This window comes from Petromyzon marinus, chromosome 11 (genome assembly GCF_048934315.1).
Source record: "Petromyzon marinus isolate PM22_M1 ecotype Great Lakes invasive population chromosome 11, UKy_Petmar_22M1.pri1.0, whole genome shotgun sequence".
Taxonomy (NCBI): domain Eukaryota; kingdom Metazoa; phylum Chordata; class Hyperoartia; order Petromyzontiformes; family Petromyzontidae; genus Petromyzon; species Petromyzon marinus.
Genome location: NC_133677.1, coordinates 13,367,531 through 13,380,622, shown reverse-complemented (window position 1 = coordinate 13,380,622; position 13,092 = coordinate 13,367,531). Strand labels below are relative to the sequence as shown.

Genomic DNA, 13,092 nt, shown 5'->3' with positions numbered 1-13,092 from the left:
TTCACAAGATGTTAATCTAAAAGCAAGGCAGTATTATTGCATTGGGCTAAACAATTTACTCCTCTTTGTAATGGCTTCACGCTAGATGGTCCCCGATCGAAGACGCCTGGACCCTGTGGAGGATGTATGTTGAACTTCTTTAGCACTGTACGTAGCCAACCGTGCTAACCGGAGGTATGGGGGAAGGACAACAAACGAAACACAAAAATCAGTTCTCAAGACGTACATTTTCAATTTACGTGTGCTATAGCCAAGGAGCCTCCATTCTCGTTCCAATCTATTTTTTTCTCTTCAAATCTTATTCCCACAGTTCATCCCGACTGCGCTATCGGAGTCATGTGGTTAGACCAAGTATCCAATCGGATCTCTCGCACACCATTGCCACCCATCATATTAGAGAATGACCCACGGAAGCGGACATCACAGAGCGATCTCTGAGGTCGTTTCCAGTGATGTCTGGGAAACAAAGTAGGAGGCGAGAGGTCCTCACCCACTCTGCCATTGAGAGTAACTAATCGGAGGTGCTAATCACACCTCCGATTAGCACGGTTGGCTACGCACGGTGTGAAAGAAGTTCCACATACACGCATAATGCTCGTCGCATGGCAGTCAAAAAACGGTATTTTAATTCTCAGATGTAGAATTTTGCCAAATTATGTGCCGAGCCAAATTTAATTTGGTGGCTTTTTTTGTTTGTTTTGTAATGGAGCGACTTCCGAGACACGTCGTGTAGAGGGCTTATTCTTATTTATTTCTCACACTGGGCACAACACAGGCCGATATATAAACGTCTCCTCATCTGGGCACAACACTGGGTCATATATATACAGTACATCTCTATTGAGCTACACACAGCCGACCTCCTACACAATCCCATCGCTGGATGGCTGGTGTGACGATGACGGCGCTGGGAGCCGTGCAGAAGAACTTCCTTGCGGCCGGACGACGGAGAGAGATGACGGCGAGCAGCGACGCAGTCAGGACCCGGGACCCCATCGTAACAACCCCGACACTAGGGTCCGCTCCCCCTTGTATCCCTCCAGGCACGGCCGGGCTCCGCCTCTGGCCACGCCCCCTTCCAGAACCTTCCAGCAGGTTCCCGAAGCTTCCCGACTAACCCCACCTTTAACCCAGATACGCCTCCCTTCTGATGAGTTGTTACATAACCATGCCCATGCCCGTGATTAGCCTACCAGCAGGTGTCACCCTGTCATTACACTTTCATGCAGCCAATGGTGGCTGGGCTGTGACCATCAATTCACGATACATCACAGGTGACTGAAAGATTTAAAGCTTTCGTGACTGCTAGGATCCATACTCTTTGGTTCTATTGGGTAAAGTCACGCTGTCCTCCAGACAGTCTCGTCCCTTCACCTGATGAAGGCCGCTTGTGTTGTGGCCGAAACGTCGTGATTTTTTGTTATTTAATTTTCACCTACGTGACTTTACCCAATAGAACCAAAGAGTATAGGTCACTGAAACATGGATTCAAACCAAGGATCATGGCATGGTTGGCTATGTACGGTGTGAAAGAAGTTCAACATACAGGATGCATCCATACACCTGAGCAGTGCCAGCTCAGCGCTCTGACCTCTATATCGCTGAGCTGCCCGGTCACCTCGTTGTTTCAAATCTCTTTCCGTACACACGAATGGTGAGAGTTTATCTTAGGCCACCTCCAGTGACGCGAACTCGTGTGTGTGTGTGTGTGTCTGTGTGTATGTGTCTTTTGTGGTGTGGGGAGCGATAGTGTAGCGGTTAGCGCACTGCGCTATGAACCTGGCGACCCGGGTTCGATTCCCGCTCACGGCCAACACCAGTGACGATTATCTGAACCGGTCCCGGGCCTCCCCTAGGTCGACTCAGCCTCAAATGAGTACCTTGTGCGTTGTGTAAACATTGCCACTATGGAGACAAAGGCGGTAGGGTGTGGTGCTGGCCACCCACCCCCTCGTGTACCGTTCCGGCCTTCATAGGTGCTCGCTAACAGCACTTGCCCCTACAGTCTGTTAAGGCTATATGGGGGATCATTGTCTTTTGTGGGGAGAGGTAGTGTAGCGGTTATGCATTGATTGGCTACTATTTGCGGAGCAGATATAGGGTTCAGCCCACTCCTCCCAGCCAATCGGTGCCAAACTACGCTCGCAAGTGGAGTGGCATGACATGAGAGTTTTCACCGGTGGGGAAAAAAAAATTCAGGCTCCCTTTGCGTGCAGAGGATGAAAATAATTTCACGGTGAGAGAGAAATATAACTTTAAAGTTAGGCAGATGGAATGTGGTAGGAATGCATTGTAGAATGTGATCGGTAAGAGGAGGTTGTGATTGGTGGGTCAGGTGCAGAAGATGGAGGGAAGGTTACAGGGACAGTCCCTCAGGTGGGCACGCAGAGGTCGGTAAAATTGATAAAAGATAAATACAGATGGCAGCATACTGTAAAAGAGGCCCTTCATGGGGCGCCACGGTGTCTAGGAGATGTTGTCTCCCTCGCCTGGTATACAAGAGGAGGTTGTGGGTTTGATCCCGACCCTGATGACTGCTGCTGTATATTTGGAGTCTGCGTGTCTCTCTCCCCGTGGTCGTGTGGATTTTTCTCCGGGTCTTCCGTCTTTTTCCTCCTCATGTAGAGTATTTGGCTGCTCTAAATGTCCACGTGATAAGCCAGCTTCGTTGAGCTTTCAATTGTTGCCGGATCACTTCTGAAAAAGAGCTATATAGCTCAGTGGGGCCTTGCCTAGTAAAATAAATAAAGTTAATAGTTTTATAGGTTGCAACAGCGCATGCGTTTAAGAATTGTTGAGATGTGGTGGCTTGAACAGTATTCGTCACGATGGTATATTGGGCCTGTTTGGGTCTCGTGATTCAATTGGAACAGGGGTATATGTGGATATTGTGGACCTTGTTTCTGATTATGTTGCTTGTAAAGGGTATTTAATGAGGGTTATCCCATCACAGATGGTGGGGGGTGCATACCCAGGGTGTCAACCCACCTGGGCATTCTGCACAATCCGCGATGGAGTGATACTCTTTGGGATCACCACGATGTTTCTTTGAGTGTGGTAACGAAGCAGAACCTGAAAGAGAAAGAACAATAATTAGTATCCAGAGTAACGATAACTAGCCAGAATGACTACAACTAGCCAGAGTAACTACAACTAGCCAGAGTAACTACAACTAGCCAGAATAACTACAACTAGCCAGGCAGAGTAACTACAACTAGCCAGAGTAACTACACCTAGCCAGGCAGAGTAACTACAACTAGCCAGGCAGAGTAACTACAACTAGCCAGAGTAACTACAACTAGCCAGAGTAACTACAACTAGCCAGACAGAGTAACTACAACTAGACAGAGTAACTACAACTAGCCAGAGTAACTACAACTACCCAGAGTAACTACAACTAGCCAGAGTAACTACAACTAGCCAGCCAGAGTAACTACAACTAGCCAGAGTAACTATAACTAGCCAGAGTAACTATAACTAGCCAGGCAGAGTAACTACAACTAGCCAGGCAGAGTAACTACAACTAGCCAGAGTAACTACAACTAGCCAGCCAGAGTAACTACAACTAGCCAGAGTAACTATAACTAGCCAGGCAGAGTAACTACAACTAGCCAGAGTAACTACAACTAGCCAGCCAGAGTAACTATAACTAGCCAGAGTAACTACAACTAGCCAGGCAGAGTGACTAACTAACCAGAGTGACTACAACTAGCCAGCCAGAGTAACTACAACTAGCCAGAGTAACTATAACTAGCCAGAGTAACTACAACTAGCCATAATAACTATAACTAGCCAGCCAGAGTAACTACAACTAGACAGCCAGAGTAACTACAACTAGCCAGAGTAAATACAACTAGCCAGGCAGAGTAACTACAACTAGCCAGCCAGAGTAACTACAACTAGCCAGCCAGAGTAACTACAACTAGCCAGACAGAGTAACTACAACTAGCCAGAGTAACTATAACTAGCCAGACAGAGTAACTACAACTAGCCAGAGTAACTACAACTAGCCAGGCAGAGTAACTACAACTAGCCAGAGTAGCTACAACTAGCCAGCCAGAGTAACTACGACTAGCCAGGCAGAGTAACTACAACTAGCCAGAGTAACTATAACTAGCCAGACAGAGTAACTACAACTAGCCAGAGTAACTACAACTAGCCAGACAGAGTAACTACAACTAGCCAGAGTAACTACAACTAGCCAGAGTAACTACACCTAGCCAGAGTAACTACAACTAGCCAGGCAGAGTAACTACAACTAGCCAGAGTAACTACAACTAGCCAGCCAGAGTAACTACGACTAGCCAGGCAGAGTAACTACAACTAGTCAGAGTAACTATAACTAGCCAGACAGAGTAACTACAACTAGCCAGAGTAACTACGACTAGCCAGACAGAGTAACTACAACTAGCCAGAGTAACTACAACTAGCCAGAGTAACTATAACTAGCCAGAGTAACTATAACTAGCCAGACAGAGTAACTACAACTAGCCAGAGTAACTACGACTAGCCAGACAGAGTAACTACAACTAGCCAGAGTAACTACAACTAGCCAGAGTAACTACAACTAGCCAGACAGAGTAACTACAACTAGACAGAGTAACTACAACTAGCCAGAGTAACTACAACTAGCCAGAGTAACTACAACTACCCAGAGTAACTACAACTAGCCAGAGTAACTACAACTAGCCAGCCAGAGTAACTACAACTAGCCAGAGTAACTATAACTAGCCAGAGTAACTATAACTAGCCAGGCAGAGTAACTACAACTAGCCAGGCAGAGTAACTACAACTAGCCAGAGTAACTACAACTAGCCAGCCAGAGTAACTACAACTAGCCAGAGTAACTATAACTAGCCAGGCAGAGTAACTACAACTAGCCAGAGTAACTACAACTAGCCAGCCAGAGTAACTATAACTAGCCAGAGTAACTACAACTAGCCAGGCAGAGTGACTAACTAACCAGAGTGACTACAACTAGCCAGCCAGAGTAACTACAACTAGCCAGAGTAACTATAACTAGCCAGAGTAACTACAACTAGCCAGAATAACTATAACTAGCCAGCCAGAGTAACTACAACTAGACAGCCAGAGTAACTACAACTAGCCAGAGTAAATACAACTAGCCAGGCAGAGTAACTACAACTAGCCAGCCAGAGTAACTACAACTAGCCAGCCAGAGTAACTACAACTAGCCAGACAGAGTAACTACAACTAGCCAGAGTAACTATAACTAGCCAGACAGAGTAACTACAACTAGCCAGAGTAACTACAACTAGCCAGGCAGAGTAACTACAACTAGCCAGAGTAGCTACAACTAGCCAGCCAGAGTAACTACGACTAGCCAGGCAGAGTAACTACAACTAGCCAGAGTAACTATAACTAGCCAGACAGAGTAACTACAACTAGCCAGAGTAACTACAACTAGCCAGACAGAGTAACTACAACTAGCCAGAGTAACTACAACTAGCCAGAGTAACTACACCTAGCCAGAGTAACTACAACTAGCCAGGCAGAGTAACTACAACTAGCCAGAGTAACTACAACTAGCCAGCCAGAGTAACTACGACTAGCCAGGCAGAGTAACTACAACTAGCCAGAGTAACTATAACTAGCCAGACAGAGTAACTACAACTAGCCAGAGTAAATACAACTAGCCAGGCAGAGTAACTACAACTAGCCAGCCAGAGTAACTACAACTAGCCAGCCAGAGTAACTACAACTAGCCAGACAGAGTAACTACAACTAGCCAGAGTAACTATAACTAGCCAGACAGAGTAACTACAACTAGCCAGAGTAACTACAACTAGCCAGGCAGAGTAACTACAACTAGCCAGAGTAGCTACAACTAGCCAGCCAGAGTAACTACGACTAGCCAGGCAGAGTAACTACAACTAGCCAGAGTAACTATAACTAGCCAGACAGAGTAACTACAACTAGCCAGAGTAACTACAACTAGCCAGACAGAGTAACTACAACTAGCCAGAGTAACTACAACTAGCCAGAGTAACTACACCTAGCCAGAGTAACTACAACTAGCCAGGCAGAGTAACTACAACTAGCCAGAGTAACTACAACTAGCCAGCCAGAGTAACTACGACTAGCCAGGCAGAGTAACTACAACTAGCCAGAGTAACTATAACTAGCCAGACAGAGTAACTACAACTAGCCAGAGTAACTACGACTAGCCAGACAGAGTAACTACAACTAGCCAGAGTAACTACAACTAGCCAGAGTAACTATAACTAGCCAGAGTAACTATAACTAGCCAGGCAGAGTTACTACAACTAGCCAGAGTACCTATAACTAGCCGGGCAGAGTTACTACAACTAGGTGTAGCGCCGTTGTCTTTAAAGACATTGTACTCACCGCAGAGAACTGTAGGGACACGACCACCACACTCTACGACAGCTGGCGCCAAACTGAGCCACACGCACGGCCTTTGACTTCTGATTCCATTCAGAATCGATTCCGTTCCCATGGCGTAAGCGTATGTAATTGTAACGTCATCAGGACAGGAAAGGGTTAATTCTATGTTTCGTTGAATCTGGTAATCTAGCTCTTGAGGATAAAAGAAACTAGCTGAAATGTTGTGAAACATCTCATTTAACGTGTTTTTTTTTTTCCTACGTGGCCATTGGTAGCCTAGCTGAGACCATCAACTCACTACGCTTAACGTGACGTGAAGGTAGGCCACTACACTTGAGACTGGTTTGGCTGTCGCGCGAAGGGGCGCAGCTTGTGGGAGAGTGCGTTCCCAACCGTGTAACTGACACACGCGGCACTATTAGAAGTTTTTACAACTGCTGCCAAAAGCGATCACTTTCCACGGCGCGTTCTCTGACACAAGGGCAAAACAATGCCGGGATATTTCTGAGAGATTTCGATTCTTCATCTCAAAATTCACGATGCAAATACCACAATTTTAGTATATATATTTAAAAAATCGCCTTGAATTTGGGATCTAAATCTGATTCGAGGCTATTCATTTTGTGCGTGTATTTCTGTGGGCCGGGTACCTGGGCGCTGGTCTTGCCATGTTTGCTACCGATGGCCTCCACGACTGGGTCCTGCAGGAGGTTGCACGGGTCATTCTTCTCATTCTTACTGCACGCAGCACGCCACACGTCCACACAGCAATAACCACCACCGTCCACCACCAAGTGGCGGTGACGTCACCGCGGCGATTATGCCAGGCTAGGGCCCCCCTGAGACCCCGTGAACTGTCGTCGAAGGCTCGATGGCAGGAGGTCACGGGACAGGCCCAGGTGCCATAGGTTGACCGACTGAGATGACTGGCAGGTGCACCACCTGTGCTCCCTATTGTGTCTGGTCAGACACGGTGACACACACACACACACAATGACTCCCGTATAACCTTAACAGACTGTTGAAGCAATTTCTTTTAGTGAGCACCTATGAAGGCTGGGAGGGCACACGAGGCGGTGGGTGGCCAACACCACCCCCTTTGTCTCCCTCGTGGCGATGTTTACACATTGCACGAGGTACTCATTTGAGGCTGAGTCGACCTAGGGGAGGCCCAGGACCGGTTCAGATAATCGTCACTGGTGTTGGCTGTGAACGGGAATCGAACCTGGGTGGCCAGATTAGTAGTGCAGCGTAGCGCTAACCGCTACAACACTGCACCCCATTCCCCACACTGGGTCACGCACACGCTTGGCTGGCATTCAGTGGTGGCCGGTGCGTAAATATATTGGTGGGGCATGAAACCTCATGGTAGCAGGGCAAGTAAGGAGGAGGAGGGGAAGGAAGGGGGTGGGAGAAGGAGGGTGGTGTATGCACTCTGAAATCTCTATACAGGGACTCCTACACTTACGAACATTCGACTTACGAACTTTAAGAGATGCGAACAAACCTGTCCATATGTCCAGTTGCCTGTTCAACCAAACCCAATCGATGAATCATTAGTTCAACTTCTGCGCAATAGATGTCGGTGGTGGTATCTACATCTACAGGAGATTATAAAACTTTCAAGGCCATTCCCCCTCTTGAGTGTACACGCCGTACAACATGTTTGGAATCGACAGGAGTACAGTTGGACTTGTGAACAAATCGACTTACGAACAGACATCTGGAACCTAACTCGTTCGTAAGCAAAAGAGTCCCTGCAATGAGTCAAAAACTCGCATTCGTCAACGAGTACAATATACATTATAAGATGCGACGTTTTGGGAAATGGCCCTACGTTTTTTTTACTTTTAAGGCATTGACGTGCTATGAAGAAAGGCCACAGCCTGAAATGTTGCCTTTTATAGGTTAGATTGTCCTTTTAAGGCAGCAGTGTTACTGTTGAATGTGTTGAGAGTGTTTCATTATTTGTGCTTTTTCTACGAGTAGGGCCCTGTCTCGATGACGAGCCACGACCACTGCTCGTATCCAAATACACCTTGTGAACCGAGCTGCTAGAGCAGGTGAGTAAACTGTGATGTTTATATAGAGTACGACAATCTACATCAGGGACTGTGTGTTGTCTTGGTGTGGTCTGGGACTGTGTTTGTTGTTGATTTTGCTTCCTTGCCCAATTTTGATAAATCGAACTTATACAATAAATATATGCATTACTTATTTATATTTAGTAACTTTCCATTTGCTTTATTTTGCACTTCTATCGTTGTATCGTTTACTGTTGTAACTTGCCGACCTGCCCGTACTGGACGTGTGAAAAAGAGCTTCATAGCTCATCAGATTCCTCCTCCAGTCTAAATAAAGACTCTGAATGTTGCTCTCAACCTGCCCAATACATCTCTTCATAAAGGCACTCGATACCAGATAAAGATGGCTATGGATCTCTGTCCTCCATACTCCTCCTTGACCTCCCTGTCGCTTTCGACTCCACTGATCATTCCATCTTACTGGAATGCCCGCACAACTCTGCAGGCATGTCTGACACTATTCTCTCCTGATTCCACTCTTCCCTTTTAAAAGTACTACTACGCCTGCATGTCTCTGCAAGTGGTTATCTTCCCACAAACCCATCCGCTCCGTTGTGCCACAAGGGATGATCCTCAGCCCGTTTCGTTTCTCATTCCGTCTCCCTCCACTTGACAAAAAGTATTTTCACCTTTACCAACGACCCTAGTTTCATGCTCGTGCCCACTAGGATCCACACATTCATTGATCATAGACTCAACCTCACTGTCCACTCTCGCATCCTGCCCTGAAGGGGTCTCATCTCGGATCGGTTCAAATCTCTTCCAGCTAGACATTTCCAAAACCAAATTAACTTCGAGACATTCCCAAAACCAAAGTCATCCTCGTTGGCAAGAAGTCTGCAGCGAAAAGAGATTCAAGTTAAGTGTGCTCCTCCTAACTCTGATATTACGCTGGCAAAAAGTATCCGAAACATGTGTAGTGACATGGAATGAGTCACTATTGAGCATAGTGCTGGTTGCTGACAGAGAAGGGGATCTGCAGTTGCAGCAGCCCTGTCTGTCAGCAGGTCACATGATAAGCAGAGAGGGTTGTAGGGCAAATGTGATAGAGGGGGCACGTGAGGTAAGCCCGGGAACCCGCGAGTAGGTTCTAGAAGGGGGGCGTGGCCGGGGCGGAGCAAGGCCACGCTAGGAGGATAAAAGGAGACCCCGAGGGAAGGTTCGGGGCTGTTACTTGGAGTGGAATCCCGACGGGCTGCTCAGTCAGGCAGTCTGTGAGCTGTCCTGACTGAGAGTGTAGTTACCCCTTGTACCCTGTGAAGGCTATAATAAATGGAGTGCCTCCTACTCCCAGTGTCTCTGAGTGTTTCACTACACATGGAAAAGATCTCTTGCAATTTCGAAACCAGACAATGAACAAGCGAAGATGTGAGCAGCTTAAGAGACACCAATTAGGGCAGCACTCACAATTCCCTGTCAGGAGAGCCAAACGGACTGTACGCTGTCAGCACGACGTTGTTCGATTGGCAAAACTCGATCAGTTCCGGCTGCGGCAGATACGGATGCAGCTCCACCTGCGCGGGCAATAAAACGCACACGAGTTTGGAAAAAGCACGCGTACGCATGGATTCTGCAACGCTTTCCACCGTGCGCCTGTCTTCGGCAGCAGCGATGGATCGGTGCAGAAGCCAAAGGGCAGCTGTCAGGGAAAAACACGTTGGCATTATTTGCAAATACCAGCACAGTACTTACAAGCTTTGATTTGTGTCTCCAAGTTTAGGGGCCACCCTTTGAACAATTTGGCCAGTCTCCTCAAGGATAAATAGCTCATAGCTGAGGAACGTTATGCTAAAGTCATGAGAGTCCTTGTGGCCCCATGCTGCAGATGGAAAGACGGACATAGAGAGCTGACGCATCAATGCTTTCAACCGGGAGTTGGAAATTATTACAAAACAGAGCAGTCTTCAAACACAAACCGTTGACCCCATTGAGCAATGAGAATATTAAGGGTCTGTCCTCGAGAGAAAAGGTGCAGTGCGTTACATTGTAAAAAGTCAGAATATTGTGCTCGATTTCGCAACTTCACTTTACGACTTCAAAAAGCCAATTGACTTTTGTACCTCTGGGGCTCCAGCTATGACCACGTGATGCTGTATTCATGTGGCCACCGGTAACTGGACTCCAGAAAACATTTCAATGGCTACATCACTCAGAGCTGTTGTTGCACTGCATCGGCGGCCACGTGAAATCATCGTAATTGGACTCTGCCAGCCTAGGACCAGTCCAGAAAAATATCACATGAACATTGGCTCAGGTCCCTATGTTCAATAAGCAATGAAGGGTCCGTTGGTCCCTCAATGTAAATGTCACACCCCCCATCTAGGGTTGCCACCTGTCCTGCTTTTCCCAGGATCGTAACCTCTTCGTGAAGGTGGCTACGCTGGGAAATCTGTACGTATTCCCAGGACAGTAAAAGTCCGGGTTTTTGTCAACTGCGTAAATAATACACCAATCAAGACAATGCATTTACAGGCGGCTGATGGGATGTATTTTTCACGTGGACAGACGAATATGTGAAGGAGAAGTGTTGTCCGCCTAATTATTTTGTCATTTACACGTAGTTCTCCCATCTTCTGTAATTGTGAGATTTTCTTCTCCCTCCCGGTACGTCCCCGTTGTTTTACACTTCAGGGGCGGCAACGCCGCTCATCACGTGGCGAGTCGTAACTCGCGTTGTATTGACGACTCCTCAGCCTCACCTGGTTCACCGCGGGCTTGATCGTGGCCACTGAGAGCAGCCGCTGCAGCTGCGCGATGTTGAAGTTGGAGACGCCAATGGACTTCACGAGGCCTTCCTTCACAAGCACCTCCATTGCCTGCGCACACCATGACCACCTCCTTCAGCACATGCGCTGTCGACAGCCGACGTGATGCCAGGTTGCTAGATTGTGTGATATCGGAATCAGAATATTTGTTGATACTGGATGAATCTGATGAGCTATGAAGCTCTGTTTCACAGATGTCCAGTAGGGGCGGGTCAAAACGTTACAATAACAAAATAACACAAAAGCACGTTAGGAGTGCAAAGTATACATAAGGTAAGCAAATCACTAAAAGAAATACAAATAAAACTAAACAATTTTTATTTTACCAAGTAAAGCCCACTGAGCTATTGGCTTCATTTTCAGAAGCGACCTGGCCACAAATTGTAGCTCAATGAAGTGGCTTGTCACATGGCAATTTATTGCAGCCAAATAATAATCGAAATATCAGTGAGTCTACATCTCTGGCAGAGCAACATGTTGCATATCCGACTATCACATACCTGCCTCGACCAAGAAGGAGCTATAGAACTCCATCAGCACAATTCCTGCAGGAATCGCGATTCTTCGATGCGTGATTCCCATGTTACAATCTTCATTGAGATGAACAGGATTCTGGCAGGGATTTGCCATGAAAGACTTTTGGATTCTATTGTAGTTATATTGCAAATACAGCTTCGTTCAGCTTTGCCTATGCTTAGCTTAACCAATCATTGGCAAATTTAGCTTGCAAGAATGGGAAGTCAGGTTGATACCACGTGGCCAGAATCATCATTACAAGGCATTGCCAATGCTTCGAGTGTGAAATTGCCTCCATTCCACCCATATACCTGCGTGGCATTCAGGCAAGCAGGGAGGGCACCATGAGGCCTAGACAGCCTAGCAAAGGCCGACCCAGTCACAATCCTTAACCCGCACCCATCCACCAACATACATATAAAACATATCCTCGTCACAGGTTATATCAAGAAAGCCCTGCAAGGGATGTTGGCCTGTTTCTGTTCTGGTTATTAGAGTTTAAGTAAAGAGTCCAGATAATTAAAGCAGGGGAAAATATACCCTCACCTTCCAAGTGTCCACATAATCCACATCTGCTGCCAGAATTTTTCCATCCTTAATTGGCCAGAGGTCATCACCTTCATTCTGCAGACACAGAAACCAACGTGCAACATCCACTCCACACATGTAAAGCATCACACGGTCCTACGTTGAAACACATGTATCAAACGGTTGGGAAATATCACCCATTTGGCAGCCAGGGGCAGCTGAATACCATAGCGAGTTTTGTACAGAAGCCATCACGAATACTCAGGACAGCGTTAATACTGAACAATAACTTAGCGGTCAGACATAACAAACACAGTCAAACTTTTGAACGCAAGAATTTTATGTGTGGGTCAAAATTTTTTTTACAATATAATTATGAAAAGAAATCTCATTTAGCCATAATTTTTAATGTAAAAAGTTAAAAGGTGCAGCCCTGCAATTTCCTGCTCAAGCCACTGCTGGCAAAAGGACCTCCACCACAGGGAGCTGCAAAAGCTCCTCTAGAGGCGATTTGGGTCTATTCTATGCTGGGCAGACGTCTTGAAAGAGGTGGAAGGACTCACATTTTACCCCACCACACACGACATACCAATCAATTTGACTCCAATGTATCCATTTACACTGCTGGGTGGACAGAGGCAGGGGGATTCATGTAACTTGCCCCAATTGTTTCAACTTCCGTGCCAGGAGATTGAATTGAACAGGCTGCCTACTGGATTACTCGTGTCCAGCGTGCTGACCATTTGGAATGTTCTTCCTTCCCATGGAACGCTCTTCTGATGTTAGGAAACCACTGGAGCTTTGCACTTTTAAATCTCGACTGAAAACTA

The 13,092-nt window shown here is 46.7% G+C and overlaps 1 protein-coding gene across 1 annotated transcript in view; it reads right to left on the bottom strand.

The window, feature by feature from the left end:
- LOC116941196 (aldo-keto reductase family 1 member B1-like) overlaps positions 1 to 13,092 on the bottom strand; it is a 28,289-nt gene that overhangs the window by 7,490 nt on the left and 7,707 nt on the right. The window contains exons 4-8 of the mRNA XM_032951960.2: positions 12,281 to 12,358; positions 11,153 to 11,269; positions 9,861 to 9,967; positions 7,020 to 7,107; positions 2,989 to 3,072 (exon numbers count right to left, since the gene is read on the bottom strand). Of these exons, the coding sequence (XP_032807851.1) occupies positions 2,989 to 3,072; positions 7,020 to 7,107; positions 9,861 to 9,967; positions 11,153 to 11,269; positions 12,281 to 12,358 (474 nt within the window). The remainder of the gene's footprint in view (positions 1 to 2,988; positions 3,073 to 7,019; positions 7,108 to 9,860; positions 9,968 to 11,152; positions 11,270 to 12,280; positions 12,359 to 13,092) is intronic.